This window comes from Melanotaenia boesemani, chromosome 10 (genome assembly GCF_017639745.1).
Source record: "Melanotaenia boesemani isolate fMelBoe1 chromosome 10, fMelBoe1.pri, whole genome shotgun sequence".
NCBI classification, from domain to species: Eukaryota; Metazoa; Chordata; class Actinopteri; order Atheriniformes; family Melanotaeniidae; genus Melanotaenia; species Melanotaenia boesemani.
This window is the reverse complement of record NC_055691.1, coordinates 9138904-9158774: the sequence shown is the minus strand read 5'-3', so window position 1 is coordinate 9158774 and position 19871 is coordinate 9138904. Positions and strand designations below refer to the sequence as shown.

The 19871-nt window shown below is 39.0% G+C and overlaps 1 protein-coding gene across 1 annotated transcript in view; it reads left to right on the top strand.

The window, feature by feature from the left end:
- Positions 1–18608, top strand: part of cbln1 (cerebellin 1 precursor) — a 34790-nt gene extending 16182 nt beyond the window's left edge. Inside the window, exon 3 of the mRNA XM_041998138.1 lies at positions 16955–18608. Coding sequence (XP_041854072.1) covers positions 16955–17152 — 198 coding nt within the window. The 3' untranslated portion in view covers positions 17153–18608. The remainder of the gene's footprint in view (positions 1–16954) is intronic.
- The last annotated feature ends 1263 nt before the right edge of the window (positions 18609–19871 follow it).

Sequence of the window (19871 nt, the reverse complement as noted above, 5' to 3'; positions counted from 1 at the left end):
CCTTGTTACAGTTTTTTTTTTTTTTTTTTTTTGTTAAAGTTTAGTGCAAAAAACATTTTATGAAAAAATCGTGCCAGAGAATCATGATTCACATTGTTTTCTGAATCGTACAGTCCTACTAGAGAGTCTTTCTTTATCAACAGTCACCAAGCATCACTGAAGGTATTAGAGTTGTCAGATAGTACAGTGTGTGGTCTGCAGCATCATCTTGAGTGATGTTGCATGTTGGTGTGAGCAGGATAACATGCAACCTGGATTTTTTTTTTTTTTTGCAGTGATTGATGACTCTTGGAAAAATGTAACTTCTGTAATCAATCAGGACGCATCGTGTTGTAGCAGTTTCTACTGTAAGAAGGGTGGATGGGAAACAGCAGTGAGATAATATGACACGTGATGAATTGTCTGTTTAAAACCTTCGTGTGTCAACTCAGCTGCTCAGGTGTAGACAAAGAGGTGACAGACGATGCATAATTGGTGTTATTTCTGTCAGAGTTCGGTCAGCTGCTCAACATCTTACATGTTTATTTTTATTCTCTTTGTCTGGGTGACAGCAGATGATGTGGACCGAGACTTTCCTAACGTTCTGAAGTGCTCTGATTTTGCAAACGTCACAGACTGAGTGAGTCTTGTCTGGTCGCTCCTTCCCCTGGACAGTATAAAACATGCAATCAAACTCTGGCCTGCCCTGGACATCGCACTGCTTGGATTGCTTGGATATGCACCCACATTTCACAAATAATTTCTACATCATGTGCAGCAGGTTTTAATAGTTTGTAGGTATGTTACAATAACTTATAAAATGAACTTTTAGAACATTACAATAAATGTTGTTTCTCCAATAAGAAACAAGTTAGAAGGATGGAACTCATTTTGATGCCCTCAGAGACTCATTTCTTGTGTTTTGGAGGTAATGTGTGGATGGGTCTGCCTGCTCAGCAGCACGGCTGGGATAAACCATCATCTTTATGCCACAGTGAGGGGGATGAACAGACTGGCACAGCTGGCATTTTGTTTTACCTTCTGACAGTTTTCATACCACCTTCTCTGTTTTTTTTTTATTTTTATTCTTTAATAGGATATCTTTTAACCACCTCTGCTTAGATTATTTCCTGCTTTTCTCTGACAATATCATGTGCAGACCCAGTTAAAGAGGCAGGGAGGGGTCATTATAGTCTTTCCTGCAAACGCCATACAGTACAAGGTACTGAACCATCAGTCTGAGCCTGGCTGCAGTTCTGAACGATACACATGTAGATAACATTTTATTGCACATTATTCCACCATTCCTGTCTCTCGCCAGTATGTGAAGACTGAACAGCTTCTCCTCCATCGGCACACTGACTCTTGCTACAGATAAACCTTCAATACTGGTGTTATACTGAAGGTTGCTGGTTCGAGCCTCTGCTGGGGGGAGGTTCGAACCTGGGGGGACAGTGGCCTTTCTGTGTGGAGTTTGCATGTTCTCCCTGTGTATGCGTGGGTTCTCTCAGGGTACTCCAGCTTCCTCTCACTGTCTGAAGATATGTATGTATGAGGCGGTATGGCTCAGTGGGCAGAGAGGTTGTCCTGTAACCCTTGGGTTACAGGTGAATGTGTACAGGGTGAATGTGACGTATAAATTACGCTAAATTAGGAGCCGTTTGGGAGCCAAAAGAGACGGCTGTCTGAAAAGAGCCGAACATCCCACCACTAATATATATAGTTGTAATGGATGCTACTGTGGAGAGGGATGTTGTGAGAAAGGCAAACATTTATGAAAAAAGACAACCTAAAAATGTTTAGAACAGCAAAAAAAAAAAAAAAAAAAAATTAAATTCTTCAGTCAATATTTTCTTTGTTTTGTGAGTGTAATTTGTTTTTTAATTAGGAGTCTGCTACATGACACAACACTTAACTTTTTAAATATTTATGTCCACACTCTTCATGAATAAACATTAATATCTGACATTAAGCCAGCACGGGATCAGCCAGCAGCAGCTTTGTATGTTTAATTTTCAGTCTGGTCATAAAACAGGCGATCATCTCCTGCTCTGAATGCAGCTCTGCTGCTTGAGGAACAAGTCTTTTCTGAAGAGTAAACTATACGCTCTTTCACATCAGCCTCCAATATCACCAGAAAAAGTTGCTAGATTTGTCGCTAAATGCTTTTTTGGGAAAAAAATAAATAAAAAGTCGCTAGAGGCGAGTGAAAAATCGCTAAATATAGCGACAAAGTTGCTAAGTTGGCAAGGCTGCGTACAACTAGCTGCCAATGGTAAAAGGTGGCCCTTGTTCTTTAGGCAGCTTAATGAAGCCTTGGTCTTGCGTTCGCCCCCTGGTGGTTGGCAGACTACTGGTTGAGAATGGTTGTGATCAGAGATGCATGCAACAGAGTTCGCATTTTGAATGTAAATATCGTTGACGATCAGGTTTAATTGTGGCCACCAAAAACGTGATGACGATCGAAAATCTAGTTAATTGTGCAGCCCTAATCTGGGCTCCAGACAAACTTTTTTATGAGGAGCACAGTGGCCCATAACTTAAATTTTTAGGAGCGCAAGCAGAAAATTTAGGGGCGCACACTGAAATCGCCTTGCATAGCAAATATTCACATTTCCTCTCATTTTAACTCGTTTTATAGGCAAGAACTAACAACTTGGTTAGTTCCAGGTTCAATGTGTGCAATGAGGTCATTTTAAAACGGTTTTAATAAACACTGAACCGGATTTCAGCTTGTTATAGTTTGTTTTGTTAAAGTTCAGTGCAAAAAACATTTTGTGAAAAAATAGTGCCAGGGAATCGTGATCTCAATTCTGAGCAAAAAAAATCGTGATTCACATTTTTTTCTGAATCGTGCAGCCCTAGTGTGCACCATGTTCTGGGTTCGTGTGCGCCTCTTTCCGGCTGCACCACGGTTTCGTTTCGACCTCCAGCATGTCCAGAACACGATAGGGCCAGACAGGAAATCAGACACAGGAGCAGTGAAAAGCATCCAGTAAATTTCAAAATTAAAGGCCTGTGTGCATCTCTGAACTTTGTAAACATTACGTCATTTTGTGACCTCGCGGATCCAGCTATGCGGACTACCTTTGTGGGCGCTCTGCGTCTGACACGCACCCGGTGTGGGTTGACATGCCACAGAAGTCGGAACAAAACCATGGCGCGGTTTACAGAGACCTGGTGGAAATTGGCTGTTAGCTAGCTCAGAAACTGGTAGGACTAGGCTGCCATGTAAACAAACACCACTCAAGAAGAACTAAACAAACTGAAGGCAAAAATCAACATTTAAGCATTTGGGTCTTTTTGTTTTTCCTCACCCCAACCTCTTTTCGTGGCAGTTTCCCCCGCCTTTCCTTTCTGTGACATCTTTTGCATTACGCATACTCTCTGATGTGGTGTGAGAGGGGTGGGGCTTGGTGACTGAGCATGCCTGGGTCTGAGTTTGTGATTGGTTGGGAGGAAGCAATGACTGTAGTATTAAGCTATTTGGTTATAATAAAACAAGGAAGTGAAACTGCACTTCTGTTGAACTTTTTATTGACTTGTTTTTTTATTGCATTGCACGTCTATCAGTTAATATATATTGTCGTCCAGGCCTATGATGTAAAATGATATAGCAGCATACATGCCGAAGAAGAAATCAGACTTTATTACTAACAGAACTTTGTAGAAATAACACACAGATCAACAGTGACCAAACCTTTTCTCATCTGCACATCATTTTCTCAAGCCTTGGCTTTCAGGAGAAAAATATTGGCACTGAAACAAACAAACAGAAACTATTTCCATTTTTCCACTTTTTCCTCATTTCCAGTTATTTCTGCTACTATTTACCTGCTATCCTCATCTTGGCTTTATTCCAACCATAGAGGAGCATTATTTTGTTCTTTTCAGACGCACATAGAACTTTCTGCTCACTGGTTGATCTTTGGCTGCTCCTGATTGGACATTACCGTCAATCTAAGCTCTCTGATTGGTGGAAAGTTTGACAGGAAGTGGCTTCATCATCATTTCCAGGTCTAAATAGAGGTCTCTTAGCAACATAGTAGTGATAGTGATCTTTTTATTATGAAAATGTGATAAATTATGATGTTTTATAACTGCTTCTTTCTTTTTGTTTCTACTTTTATAAAACCTCATGTACATATTGTATGACAATGAAATTTTATATGTTCTCAAGCTAGACTTTCCACTCTTTCCTTTCCATCCTGCACTCCATGTAAGAGCTTACATCAATAGTAAAATACTACAATGTCTCACTGCTGCAGCTTCAGGTGCAGCACACTGAGGATTGGTGTGTCGACCTGAGTGTTATCTGGGGGTGTATCAATGCATCAAGTTACATCAATGCATTGATTTAAAGATTAACAAGCCCACAGCATCATTGCAGTTATCATTTTTAACTGCAGAATTTATAATATTGGCAAAAAACAAAAGGTTATCTATTTATTCCGTGTCCTATCATTTTGTGATCTGAGCCAACAAATACCGTAAATTACTGCAGAGTTGTTTAACATGGGACTGAATGCAGATTAAATGCTCCGATACTTACCAACACTGTGTAGTTTCCCCGTTTATTCACATACATCCTGCTTCTTAGACCATAAATGTTAAAAAAGACATGTTTACTGCTAAATTATAACAACCTTTGTTTTTATTAAGATTATGAAGCAGCTTCAGACATTGTCAACAGCTTGTCCCAAACTGGGGGTCCCAAAATAATTTCAGGGGGATCATTGTAAAAAAAATATAGCTATTACTGAATAAATTTTATCGAATCTTCCTTCAGGGTTATCATGCGTTTTTCTGCATTAATTTTTACTTGTTTACAGCGGAAGCCAGCAGCTTATTGTCTTTTTGTTTCTTCTTTTCAGCTTCTATCATTTATTTATCTGTTCTTGTTTCAAAGTTCTTCTGACTTTGACTTCTTGGCTTCCACGAGGACTGCCGAGGTCAAGTCAGGCGAACCAAACCGTCTCACACAGAGACCTTCTTCACCTCTTGTTACGCTCAGATGGTAACAGTCTGCAGGGCAGAAGAAGCTGAATGCAGTTTGTTTCATTAAAATGTTTGTCTGCTGTTGGCTGCTTGTTTCTGAATCATAACAAATTCTTTCAGTTTTAATTAAACAGTGAGAAATGAATTTCCTTCATCCCGAGTTTAATTGTTGCAGCCAGAGAATATAATTAGATAAAGAATTAGACTTTTTCTATTAAACTGTTTTTACCTCTTACTTAATTTTCTGTGTCATGTTTACAGTGACCTGAACTTCTTTTTCCATTCTGACAATTAAAAAAAAAAAACTATTAAAGTGTAGTTTGAGTGTTTTCATCAGATTCATGCATACACACACACACACAAACACACACACGCTCATTCAGGCTGAGTTGCCAAGTTCAGTTTGCTGTTAAGAGGAGTGTTGTACCGGGAGAGCTCTTGACTCTGACAGGCTCTCCATCTCCTGCCCACACACACTAACACACACTCCTGGCCATCAGGCAGAACGAGCTGTTTAAGTGTATAATTATGGGATGTTTATGACTGTGTTCCATCAGTTACTGACAGTTTTACAATTAGTTGCTTCCAGAAATATTTGGACATATTTCGAGCTTAGGCGTGAATTTCTGATTAAAACGGACTTTTCTGCAGTAAAAACCTGGTTTTCGTCTTTAAATAAAAATGTTCTGGTCTGCAGAAGAATCTCCGTAAAACTGTTTACAGCCGGCTTTAAGCAGCTTTTATAAAACTTGTTTTTTTTTTTTTGTTGTTGTAAACCTTCTAAGATGTTCAACCATATTGGGTAAATTAATTCATTTTAACCTTTAATTTATACAAGGGAGTCACCCGTGTGCGCTCTTTTTCTCATACAGTTAAAACCAATAATCTACTGATACAGTTTAATTATGTGTAATAAATAATCAATTATAATTAAATAGAGGAAATAAGTCAAGGCAGCAAAAGCATGTCAAAATAAGATCACATAAAATGTAGATAGATGTAAATTAAAATATAACTATATAATATTTAATTATGTTATCCTGTATTTACTATAATTATAATCAAATTATACATTAAATAGTTATTTTTTAAATATTTTGTAATATAAGTCTTTACAGTGTAGTGTGTCAACATTGTGTCATCATCTGGGATTAATAAAATATTTTATTTTTATTTAGTAAATTATAAATTAAATGAATAGATTTAAAATGTAAACATAGTAGAGTAAATGAAAATGCATGCATCCATGTTGTTTTGTGAGAGATTTAAATTTTTTAAAGTGACCATTTTTTTAAACCAGCTGTAACCTGGTTATCATGTCTGTAAAATCTTGTTTTTATGTGAAAAAAGACATTTTATGAGCAGTTGTAGCCATCAGCTTTTCTCTTGCTTAATGTTTGATTATATTCAGACTGTACTTATTATTTTTTAAGCTTTATCTTGATTTGTTTTGCTTAATGTGAGACTTGTTGATAAATGTCCCTCTTGAATTTGTTCTCTGGGTTGTTTTGTCCAAAAGCGATTCTATGTGTATGGATAAATGCGCTCATTGAAATGGAGAAGCACTATTTTCTTTGGTGGAGATGCTGCAAAGAAATGCAGAGATGTGTAAAGGAGTCATAATAACAGCAGCAATTCCTGTGTTTAACACATAAATGGAGATGTTGTACAGAGACGGTGGTTCAGCCACCGGCTGGGCGGAGAGGGCGAGAAACCAAGAGTCACATTCTGTTTGTGTGTTTGGTTTGTGCTGCATTCATGTTCCCATCGAGCCTCAGAAAAGTTTATTTGAAAGTGGATCAACACTCGAAATAATCTGCATCAGAATCAGTTTTGAGGAGGAAATAAGTCTGCACCATAGAAAGAAAACATGCAGTTTATATTATTGTTAAAAATTGAAAGGGACTGAGGACGGGAGTTAGCTTTGCTATCATGAAGCATATGTACATCATATATAAATGTATAATATGTACTCTCCCTTTAAAAAAACACTCAAATAAATAAACTCAAATAATGACTGGACTTGCAGTAATGCTTCAGTATGTATGCTGATCGCAGGTGTGTTAATGTGGGCTGCATCTCACTTGAAGAACTTCCTGATGGGAGTGCAGCCCTCAGTAATACCTATGCTGTGCTTTTTTCCAGTCTATGTTTCTTTGCAGTATTCTTTTGTGACAATACATTTGTAATATTATATTTAGCTTCCTATAGGGCTGGGCGATATGGCCTAAAAATAAAATCTCAGATTTTTTATAACCAAATCCGATTTCCGATTTTAATCGATTTTTTTTTCCTTTTCTTTTACAAAACATAAATAAACTTATTAAAAAAATTAATTTGTTTATATTGATGAATGCTAGCAAAAATAAAGCATATAATGTCATAGCTCTTCCACCATATAAACGACTTCATATCTTACACTGAAATATGCGACACAATGCATCCGTGATCTCTTTCCATCTGGATCCTTATCATACAGGATCCACTGCAGAAATAATTCCCCTGATGAAGGTTGTCTCTTAACTAGGGTTTGTGGGTTAAGTTGATTTCTGCATCTCATAGAGAGCAGCATTTCTCACTGCAGTTATACGCACAGCTAAATCCCGGCGTGAGTGAAGGGTCACTTTAATGAAAATCTGTCAGACAAACACCATTCTGGTGTGGAGGGAGGGCTAAGTCTGCTGCTAAGTAACTATGGAAAAAAATCCCGATTTTCAAAAAAATTAATCTCCAGAAATGGAAAATTCGATTTATCGATTTTATCGATTAATCGCCCAGCCCTAGCTTCCTAGTAGAGATGCACTGAGTAACTGGCCTTTTATCAGAATCAAATGAATTTCAACTCTTTGCAGTCTTTGACTTTATCAAGTGGGTTGTTTTATTTTTTCACCCCTCTTTGTCCAGCCAGTGAATGCACCCTGTGCATAAAACTTCAAGCATATCTATTTTTTGTAAAGTTTTCACTGAATAAAGACCCAAAGCTGGCAATTTCATAATTTAGAATGTAAAGGAAAGACGGAGCATTTACAGTAGTAGCGGTTTAAAAGTTCCCCTGTTTCCATGATGGGTCCTTGACTGGTTCTTGACTGGTCCTTGACTGGTCCTTGACTGATCCTTGGCCGATCCTTCACAGGTCTGTGGGGGTAATGTAATCCCCCGCAATGACGTCGTCAGCGAGGCTCTGCCCCTAAGCAGCCCAAGTAAAAAAACAGCTGCAATCCCTCTTTTGTCCACGGGGAGGAGCAGTGATTTGATCTTGCTGCTCTCTAAACAGTTTATAATGAGCTGTGTCGCTCATTTGTTGCATTTTTGCCAACATTTAAAAAATGATTTGATTTGAAAATGGCGTCAAATAAATGTATCAAAAAAGCCGACATGTGTAGCTAATGGTGTTATGAGGCAAAGCACAACCTCCTCAAGTCGGCTAAGTGGTGAATGTCACTAGCAGCGAGCTTTCTAAACATCCCGAGGAGCGCTGCCAGCGGTCATTTGACTGCAACGTAAGTTATTCACAGTGGGGGTTGATACAGCTGCTGCATAACTGAATATTGACAAAATCATAACGTAATATCGGCAGGTAAAAATAACATAATACTGATAATGTGTAAAGCAGGGATCACAAAAGTCCGGACCCAGCCCAACCTATATTCTGAATTAGGCCTCAAAGTGCTATTATCCTAAGTAGATAAGTAAATAAATGGTTTATACTGTGAAATGAAGTGTCCCTGGATTTTATTCATAGCGATCTAGTGATAAAACGTGATAAAACGTCATACAACTGTGTCTCAGCGGTGGGACAGCTGCCTGCCCGCTGTCTGAAGCAGGCACATGCGCAAAGGCTGGTAGGAATGACAGGAACCAGCAGCCTATCAGCACACAGGGTTTGTGATCTTACAGCCAATCAGAAGCAGAGTAGGGCGGCCATTTATTACAACTCCATAGCCTTGTTATATACGACAGTTTGGCTGAGAAAGAGTCTCCCTGAGCGGCTCTGTGGAAGTTTAGACGTGCTAAACTGCTCGTAAATATTGATGTGTTTACTTTTCCAAACAAGTAAGCAGGTAACTATAGACAACAACTATATAATAAAAGTCCTAAAATACCAGGTTCAGCCGTTTAGTTTTTAATACACTATAAGCATGATAGCGTGACTGGCGGTCATCAAAAGACCGCTGGCGATGCTTCCAGTGTTTAACACTAGAAAACCCAGAGATTTCTTATCCCTCTACCATGCCCAGAGTACAACCAAAAGGCTGCCCGGTTTGAAATTAACAATTCAATGGCCAACAATTAGCACCTTTACATTTGTAAACACAGCCATTACCTGCCGTTAGCTGTTCAAGCATACTCCTTGGGGGGAGGAGTGTGCTTGAAAAGAGCCTTGTGGACTGTGCTGTATAGTTTCACTCACCACAAACGGTATATGTGCTTTTGACCATTTCTCACATTTTCATGTACCCTTTATTGAGCATTGGTCATGTGAGTTTTCATCGTCATCACACTATTGTACGCCCAGCTTGCTTTCAAGTGAGAGATTATCACGTTTCTGTTTCCACAAAGGCAAGAAGGAAAGCATAATCAAGTATTTCAAATGAGAGATAATTACATTCCTTTTGACCTGGGAACAGAAAAGCAAAATCAATTTAATGTTCCTCACTTCCTAATATGGTGCAACAAGGTTCACAGTCCTCAATGTTTTTAGTAAAAAAAAAAAAAAATTAAAAAACACCTTACTAACAGGGTGGAATGGAACATAACAGAGTGGAACAGAATATAACAGGGTGGAAAATATTTGTTCCCAATTCCAAATAAAAACGCTTCAATGGCCAGATGATCAGCAATGAATAAAGATATTTCTACAGTGATCCAGATTTTTTGTTTGTTGTTTTTTTTGTTTTACATTTTAGATTTTGTAAGAGATGGGTGTGTTTTAACAACAGCAGTTTTATCCGTGACTTTAATCGACAATTATTATCATTATCCAGTGTATAAAAATGTTGGTGTAAAAACGCCAAAGATAGATAAGCATGATGCTGAACTTCGTGGTCTTAGCTCCTGGTTTGGTGTGTCTTGTTCTGTTTATTATCATTCTGAAAGGTATACCAAGTTACTTGAACAAAGGCTAAATTCCTCAACATTCGCACTTGCTCCAGAAAATTACCATCTCCAAGGCTCCTCCACCACCACTTTGACTATGGATTGATAAGTAAATGAGCCGCAGTTTTGTAATTGTTGCATTGTCAAAACAGTTCTGTTAGTGTTGTCACACAAAATTCAGTAGACTAGTTGGTTCCTATGCAGTGAATTTACATGTTATTACAAAAATACACAATAATAAAATAGGCAAGTGGCAAGATTAGAATAATGTTATAAGTTCTGCGCAAAGACTCCTTTTTCATTTTCCAAAACAAAACTGACATAAACAATCTTGAAAAAAATGTGCACGTAGGCTATGAGGAAAGAATGAATGCAATGAAGTAGGGACTGGTTGAATAAACACGGTTTAACTGGACGCCTAAGCGAGCGCTTTGCAGGATGGCTCCAGATTTTATTGTCAAATGGTTCCAGGTCAACCAAGTCCGAACTGCTTAGAGCAGAGTCCTGCACGGTTCCGTTTTGCTACGCATACCTGCTCTAACCCGTTAGAATGACTCCCGAACCCGACTCGTCACCAATGTATTTATTCCATTTAAATCCGAACCAGACTGATGTTTAACCCGCGACCCGAGCCATTAACGCATCATTGCCATGCTGCACCGCTTCTTTTCCATTATTATAGCCTATTGTTGTTTTATCATTGTGTTAATCTAAAACACATAGATAGCCTATGAATGTTTATTTTAAGCTTGCTCAACATTTTTAAAACAGCTTTATATTCCTCTGACTGAACCATTTCAGAGTGAAGACTAAACCAGACCAGTGTGTTTTATTTTGCCACTGAGAGGGTATTTATAATAGGCTACTCGGAGATTGCTGTGCTTTAACAAAATGTAATCCACCTTTCCTGGCAGCAGCTGTGTTCTCCGTTCCTGGACTACAAATCCGGCGGCAGAAAACTCTGCTGCGCAAATACCAGCGTAAAATAAACTTTCATATATTTTCTCTGTGTTGTTGTAGTATATTCAGATGATAAAACAACAATATAATAAAAAAGAAGACTTGGAAGGAGGAACAGCGGTGCAGTAGGCTATGGCACACGTTAACGTTAAAAAGCACACTGCTTGTTGTAAATACTTGGTTTATGCTTTAAGAGGTAAATATTTTGGTTAACATGTTGAAGAAATATCGTTGTTTCTTTTTTCATCTCTTGCTATGCTATTGAATTTGGCAACATTAACATGGAAATTCACTGCATTAGGACCGACTAGCCTACTGAATTTCTGGTAGCATGACAACACAAACTGGACTCGTTTGACCACTCTTACCCAATGTGCAACGATCACAAAACTGGGTCACTTGTTCAGCTGCCTCATTGCGGCTCATTTACGTATCAATCCACAGTCAAAGTGGTGGTGGAGGAGCCTAAGAGATGGTAATTTTCTGGAGCAAGTGCGAATGTTGAAGAAGGCGCATGTTCAAGTTGGGGGCTGCATACAGTACCTTTTGGAATGGTAATCAGAGCGTGTCGGGGAATAGCCCACCTGGAGGGGTGACGTAATCGGGATTCCCGGCGAGCAGGAAGTCGCAGCACAGCGAGTGTTGGATGTCCCCCCGCGATTAGACACATTGAAGTGGAAGAAATTATCTCCGATCCTGCGTGGGGCTTTTATCTGTCGCCCTGTCTTCTTATGGAGGTGAAATAAATAATATGAGAATAAAATAACCCTTCCTAGCTACCTCAAACAGATTCTGTGTTGCTTGATCCAAATCTGATTTGTCTATGTTAATAATGCTAATATTAAAAGATTAATCAGTATGATAAATACATCCTATTGAGAATAGAGCTAGGGGCTGTGATCCAGTATTTGAAAGGTTTTATTAACCTACTAGCATTCATTTCTGAATAAAACAATTGGCAGCGCACAAGCATGTTACAATTTCACATTCCACGTCAAACGATGATTATGTATTAAGTTTTATGCATTTTTATGAATTGTGACTGGCCATCAGAAGGTGCTTTGAGTGGCGCCTCTGCCGGTCAGTGTAAATTCAGATAAAATCTGACAGACTACGGGCGATGAGAGGTCTGTGAGAGAAGCGCCATCTTCTGGGTCTACCCTATATTACAAGGAATGGGTGGAGTTTGATTAAAACATCGACACTCCCAGGAGAAGGAGGGGGCCTCTCTGGCGGCTGGAAGTTGGAAGGCAGCTGGCTGGAACTGGAACTGGAATGGAACTGGGCTGGAAGCCGGCAGGTATTCGGCTGGCTTTCAGCTTGGATGGGAACTTTTAAACCGCTACTACTGTAGCTTGGCTGGAAATGTCCTGAAAGGGCTGCGTGGTGGAGTGATGGTAGCACTGTTCCTGGTAACCAGAACATCAGCTGTTCTCCCCGTGTAAATATGGGTTTGCTCTGTGATGGACTGGCGACCTGTCCAGGTGTACCCTGTCCGCTGACTATATTGGAATAAGCCAGTGAAATGGATGGCTGGGAAATGGTTTGGGATTGGACTGGCTCTATATTTGTTTAAACCTTAAGGCACTTTGGTTCATGCCTGTTTTCCATTTCTTTTTAAATGGTATATTTTTTTTCATTTCCAAGAATGCACAGACAAACTACTCTGTACTTTTATCATTTAAACTGAGTTTAAAGAGAAAAACAAAAAGATTAAGAATGTATAATGTAGTACATAAAAGTAATATTCTGCAATCTTTTTGTAGGAAGGACCTCGAGGGAGAAGGACGCAGGAACCAGGATTTATTCAAAGAAACATAAAGCACATAAAAAGCAGAATAAAATAGATCTACAGCCAAAACTAAAATAACAAATCTCTTAACGGACTAAAGGAATAATTTAGCAAAGATAACACAAACTAGGACAGGGTGGTCGAGAATCCAGCACGGAACAAAAGAAACTTACGGAGGGAGCTAGTGTGGTCATTAGGAAGCGACACCAGACGGGACAGCAGAAGAGAGGAACAAGAAACAGGAACAGAAACAGAAATCCAACAAGAACTAAAACCCACATGTGTTTAATGAAAATGCAAAAATTCATGTTGCTTGTTCAGTTTTGGAGAAAATGTACAAGTTTATATTCAGTGTGTTTTTTATAGTTTAAAAAACTGCTGACTATAGCTCTTAGAAAGAGATCTCTACAGGTATTTCCAGATTTTCTAACAATGTATTAGGTCGAACACGATGTAAGGACAAACACAACAAAAAACATCCAAATACATTTTAACCATGGTTTGTGGGGATGTTGGTGGTTTTCTGAGATTGGGATAACACCAGGAAACACCAGGAAAGCTGAGGAGGGCATCACAGGAAAACGACAATATAAGGAGATTTCTTTTTTTGCACGTTTCATGCATCCACGTGCCACCAGGTTGTTCATAGACTCGGTTTATGCTTCTGTGTAAATCAGATGTGACATGGAAAACGGCTGCCTTTTTATTTTAAAAGACTTCATACTCGAGGTGCAAAGGAGGACATAAAAAAAACTTAATCAGTCATTACTGACAGCTGCAGGAACCAGCAGTTGTAAAAATGAAGTGTTTCTTATTTCTGATCAGGATGCAGAGTCTGCTCACTGGAAGGGGTGTAATCCCACACGGTTTATAAAGTGTGACTGTGCATAAGCAGACTTTCCTCCGACATTTCTCTTCGTTTGTTTTAGCACCGCATTGTTTCCAGAGGTAGCACAAAGCCGTGTTTTTATTTAAGTGAAACATGAGAGGGGGAATCAACTCTCTGGAGTGCTTGAGTTTCTGCTGTTGCTCTAAAGAGAAGTGATGAAAGCTGTTGTCTGGTGTTTTTCTGCCGGCTGTGTGAAGAAGGGAGGGGGACACATCACTGACAGGCAACTCTCTCTTTACAATCATATTCCCTACTGGAGTATTTGTTGTGTCAGATACACTGCGAATCTCTTGTCGTTGCATTTACAAGTCTGTTAAATTCTCTATGAATAGTGACAAAAGAATGGAAGTTCACTCCTGACAAATTTATTGCTGACTTCACAAAGCTGCAGACAAAATGCTCTGCTGTGTTCATCCATATGATCGGCTGTGCAAATGTACCTATTTCTTTAGATTTCTGCTAAAACAACAAGAAGTTGGTGCAGGAATTTATTAATACAGGTAAAAAGAGTCTGTCCAAGTTTAAGTAGTTTTAAAGTGAATTTTTGGTCTGAGCAGCTTTATTCTAACACACAGTCTGATCCCTAAACAAACTTTCTGTCCTTCAAGTTGTCTGCAGGAACAGTTGTCCAGAATCCTTGAAGGTCTTTCCAAAGCTCTTTTTTTATGTTCTTCCTTTTCTTCCATTCTGTTCCCACACTGCTTCAACAATGTTGAGATCCAATATTTTATCATCATTAATACACATATTTGTGGATTCATAATCTTTAAACTAATTATTTTTGATCACATACAACTGTGAATTGTATAAAAAATACATGCACTATTCTGTTCTGATTTCTTCCAACACTACAATAAACTCTGTCTTTCTGAATCATTTTGATGATACAGTGACATTCATTATATACATTCCTGGATCCGCTCTTGCTCTGCAACACCCTGAGGCCAAGAAACTTTTTTTCCTATCCCGGCTGTTTTGAACACGCACTGTGGCTGATTCAGGAAAGAAACACAAGAGAGGATTATTGGAGGAAGAGAAGAAAAGAAAGAGAAAAAGAGAAAGAGTCAACATAGAACTGGCTTTTACTGGCTGGAGAAAGCTCAGAGAAGAGACAGGATGCAAATTTTTAGCTCTCTACAGGGGGCGCCTTGGTGAGAAAATCTGCCAAAGTTCAGCAGTGTTGCTTTAAAGTGTAACTCCATCTCTTACTTTTTGCGTAACTCCACCCACTGCCGAATTTGAAAAATGCCTGAAACTGCAAGAGTTGGGGTGGGAGGTGTGGGGTGATCAGGGAGCGGAGTTAGGGTGGGTCAGGATACACAGGCAGAAATGATTGACAGACAGCAGCTCAGTTCACTGGCAAGATGGAAAGCGAGATTCACAAAGCACCTATGCCACAGAGCGTCTTTGAGGAGGAAGATTTTCCTCTCCTGAATCTCAATCAAGGTGGTGCTGAACCATATCAGTCTGAGCCGTTAGCACTGTTAGCTGGCCTATCAGCAGCTCCAGCAGCTCTGGAAAGCTGTGGAGACTCGCGGCAGGTTGTGGCAGCTGCAGGAAGTGCTGCTGGAAGTTGCTGCTGCTGTGATTTGAGCTGCTGTTTATCGCCAGATGGGAATCAGCAGGTAAAGAATAAAGTCCGGTGTTACTTTTACACCACTCAAATGCAGAAATCCGTCCTATTGCAGGAATATTTATTTAGAAACTTTGTGAAAGAATGAAGAAAGTCTAAAACTATCAAATCTACCATATAAGTTTGCATGCCTTCATATGCGTTGGTGGGCGTGGTTTTCTATGCCTGCTAGGCGAGGGCTCACCATTTTTGGGTGCACTACCACTTTAAGGACGTCACTTTTAGATCCTGTTCACTGCTGGAGATGGTCTTTTAGTCCTTACCCTTTCTTTGTCTTCAACTTGTCCAGTTTCTGCACACCATGCAGAGATATGCTGATTTTTCAGCTAAAAGCTCTTTTGAAATGTAAGGAAGTGTGAAGCTGTCAAACAAAGAAAAAAATTGGGACCTTATCATGTTATAACATGATAAGTTTATTGTAAAAATATGAAATGTATCACGTTATAACATGATAAGTTTATTGTAAAAATGTGAAATGTATCACGTAATAACGTGATAGTTTTATTGTAAGAATGTGCCCGTACTGTATGCAGATGTTGTTGCGACCTATATTGGCGCAAATACATTTTATGGAAAATATACTCATCAAGCAGAAACATTTCAGTTCTTCTTGCCAATAATTATTTTGGTTTATTGTTGTACACACAGAAATGTGGGAGAGTTATGAGCAACACGGTGCGTCACCTGCCTGAGCGTGTGTCTGAATTGCCATAGAGCAGGCATCACCAACTTGGAACCTCTTGAACCAGTCTCCTACAGGTTTTCAATATGTCCATACTGCAGCACAGCCGACTCAAATAATGGGTCATTAAGAGGCTGGTGCAGACCTGGTTTATTTTTGTACACATAGAAATGTGGGAGAGTTATGAGCAACACAGTGCGACACCTGCCTGCGCGCAGTGAGACGGTACATGCGTGTGTCTGGTTGCCATAGAGTGTGTGCGCTGCTTTTAGTTAAATAAATAAACCAGTGATTACTAAAAGTGATGATTAAAGGCTATATGCACTGCTGGGACTGGGAGAAATAAGTTGCAGACACAAAGATGTAGTCCTGCTTTAAGGGTGCAACGTCAACAATATCACAGTGTCCTCCAAGCTTCACCAAATCACAGTTTCCCCATACAACAACAAATGTGGTTTATAGTCAACATTTTCACCACAAAACATGTTAATCATGTTATAACGTGATATGTCTCATGTTTTTACAATAAACTTATAACATTGTAACCTGATAAGATCCCAATTTTTTTTTTTTTGGGGGGGGGGTGACAGCTTCACGCTTCCGTAGGAATGACCTTGTTGCTTCTAAAATTCTTATCCAACTTCAAATCCAAATCTTATTCTTGGGTTATTTTCTATTATGTTCAAGATATGATCCAAGTTTTCCTTTTAGGTGTCGAACACTGGTCCATCTGTTGAGTTAGGAGCCTTTTGTCTGCCTGAACGTTTCTTAAGTCACAGTTATGTGGCTTAACAAACAAGACAACTGTAAATGAGTCACTGGATAAGAACATTTACAGAGTTGTGTTTATTTTCCATCTGTTAATGCCATGATTTCTGTCATAATTATGATCTTAAAAAACTATCTGTGCTCTTCCTGATCCAGGTGAGCCTGATGCACAACGGTTGGCCGGTGATCTCGGCATTCGCTGGCGACCAGGATGTGACGCGTGAGGCTGCCAGCAATGGTGTTCTGATCCAGATGGAGAAGGGGGACCGGGCCTACCTCAAACTGGAGAGAGGAAACCTAATGGGAGGATGGAAATACTCCACCTTCTCTGGCTTCCTGGTGTTCCCAATGTAGAGCGGAGGAGGGGGAGGAGGAACAGGGGGCGGCTGGTGGAAGACGGAAAGTATGATGAAGATAAGGAAAAGCCAGAAAAGTGGGGGGTGAAGAGGGAAAGGACAAAAACAAGATGGTGGAGAAGGAAATGAAGACTGGGATGTGACATCAGACTTCTGTTTGGGACTTTGCAGAGGGAGGAGGGATGAGGAAGGATGGAAGATGATGAGATTATAGGAGGGTAAAATAAGTGAGCAGTTACGGAGCCAGTACATTAGAGAGTACGGCCAGCTTCTTCACTTCCCTTCCCCCTTTCATCCATCCTTTTCCTCCCTCAGTTTTTCTCTGTGGCTTGACTGCAGCTTTGGACAGCCAAAACTTTTTTATTCTTTGCTGAAAGACGCAACTGATCATTTGTATGTGTTTTCAAGCCTGAGTATAAATATCCCTCCTTCCCTCCTCACTCATTCATCCACTCATCAATCACCATCAACATCAGCTTTGAAGAATGTTTCTTAAGCAACTGCTCCCCACTTTTCCCATTTTCTGTTCCATATTTTTAGTCTTTTTGTCTTATACGTGAAATAAATTGCACTGATTTTGGATCAGATTCAACCCTTAAGCCAAACTAGAATTTTTTATAGGGAAAATATTAAACTCTGATCTCAAAATCAGGGGCTAAGGGCACGTTTGCCTTCCCTGTAAAGCTGTATTTCATGTTGATCATTACAGTTATTAGCTTTATGTTGTGTTCCTGAAATGTTTCTTCTGCTGTCTATTAACCAGTCCACCCATCACAAGTTTTAACTTTTTAATTATTTCTAGATATTTATGGCATGTGTTAAAAGTCTGATAAAGATCAATACTCTGCTTAAATTCTAGAAAGGAAAGATGCAGAACTTAAAGGACAAGATGTGATGCTTACTTAAGAAAATGCATAACCTTTTCCATTTAGCTTATTTTAGAGTCTGAATCTTTAAAATGATATCTAATTTTCTTTAGTTTCCACCAAATGTCAGGATTTGTGTATGGCACAAGCATGTAGCAGTTTGTCTTTAGTTAAAAACGACAATACAATGCAGAAATTAGGACATAGATTATGAAATGTTTGTTTTTTAACTTGTATTTAAAAACCAAAAGATGTTAACATTCCCAAGAGGTTACTAGCAAAGAGCTTTTTAGGTGTTTGTGTTCCCTGTAAGAAAAGAAGTTTGAGAAGCTGATTCTTGCTCACTTTGCTCTGATTGGACAGCTCCTCTGGCCTGAATAGAAAACAACCACATGGGTTCTGCTGAAATTCCAAATTTAAGAAAGGCTTAACTGGATTAAAAGAAAGTACACACTCCGAGTGCAAGATGTGACTGTGCAAACAGCTGCAAAATTAGATTTTTGTCACTATGAACCAGATACGGTCGTATAGTGAATGTGAAGGTATGCTTTCCATTGTTGTATGCACGGAGGGGAGCCTAATCTTGTCAGGATTTTCTTTTTTTTTTTTTTTTTTTAAATGAATGGATGGATTTGTTTTCCCCCATTTATTGAAGTAAATAGATTTTAATACCTTGACTATTTTATGACGTCACATGCAGTTGATTTTATGAATCACTGTGATAATGAAGACGTATTAATCTCATTAAAAATGTAATGTTTTAACATATGTTTAGTGTTTGGCTATGAGCAGAGGTAGATTTTAGAGACGGTGCTCACACTTTAAGAGTAGAAACACTAAAGTTAGAATTCAGGGTTTGTGCATACAGAATACACCCTACAAGCAAAGAATAACACAATATGGAATCTAAACAAACCAACACGATGCTAACATTCCCTATTGGTAAGAGTTATTGCAAAACACTAGAATCCAAGTAAAGCAATAAATAAATAAATAAGTCAAATTAAAAAATCTGCATTATGCGTTTGTCATATAAAAACATATTTTTACATTTTGATCATTAATCAGAGATTTAATGATCAAAACAACAAATAAATAAAGTTATAAACAGATTAGCTAGGAAAGCTGCTCGTGTGAACCAAGCTAAACATTAAAAATGTGAACTCAAACACAACCTACAGAAGCGAAATATTTAGGTCACTTTCCAGATGTGGACTAACATTTTTAATTGTGTAACTTCGATTTTCATGGTGACTTTCAACTCATGCTAATCATATAGCTGAGCTGCTATCGTAGTAACCAAGCTAGCAGGAGAGGAAGTGAGTCAAACTAGCTATGCTTATAATAGCACAATTAATCTCAGCTGTCCCTTGTAAAAGTTTCTAACTACCAGGAGAAAATTATGTCCACATACAGTGCTGTAACAATAGGTACCAGATTTTTAACTTGACTCTCCAGTCCACAAAGCAAAAGTCAGATTCTCTGAGCTTGTGAGTAACTACACCAACATCAGCTTGTGTGTTTCAGCTTCACTCTTTACAAAACTTATCCAATTCTTCTTGTATTTTTTCCCAATTTATAAAAGAAGCTCCATATCTGACATCCAGGGATGATACATTTCTATGACTAAGGCAGAACACTTAGCTAGCTAGTGGTCAGATGCACAACTAGCATGGTAGCTTACTCAAGGCCAACGTTAGTGCACTGATTTGTAACATTACAGTGCACTGTTGACTATTGCTCACCTTATACACCCTCTTCTCAGTGTTGCAGAGCCTGTAACGAAAATCCTGAACAGGAAATAAATTACGGCCCATCTTCACAATTCAGTACAATACGGTTCTCATTTTC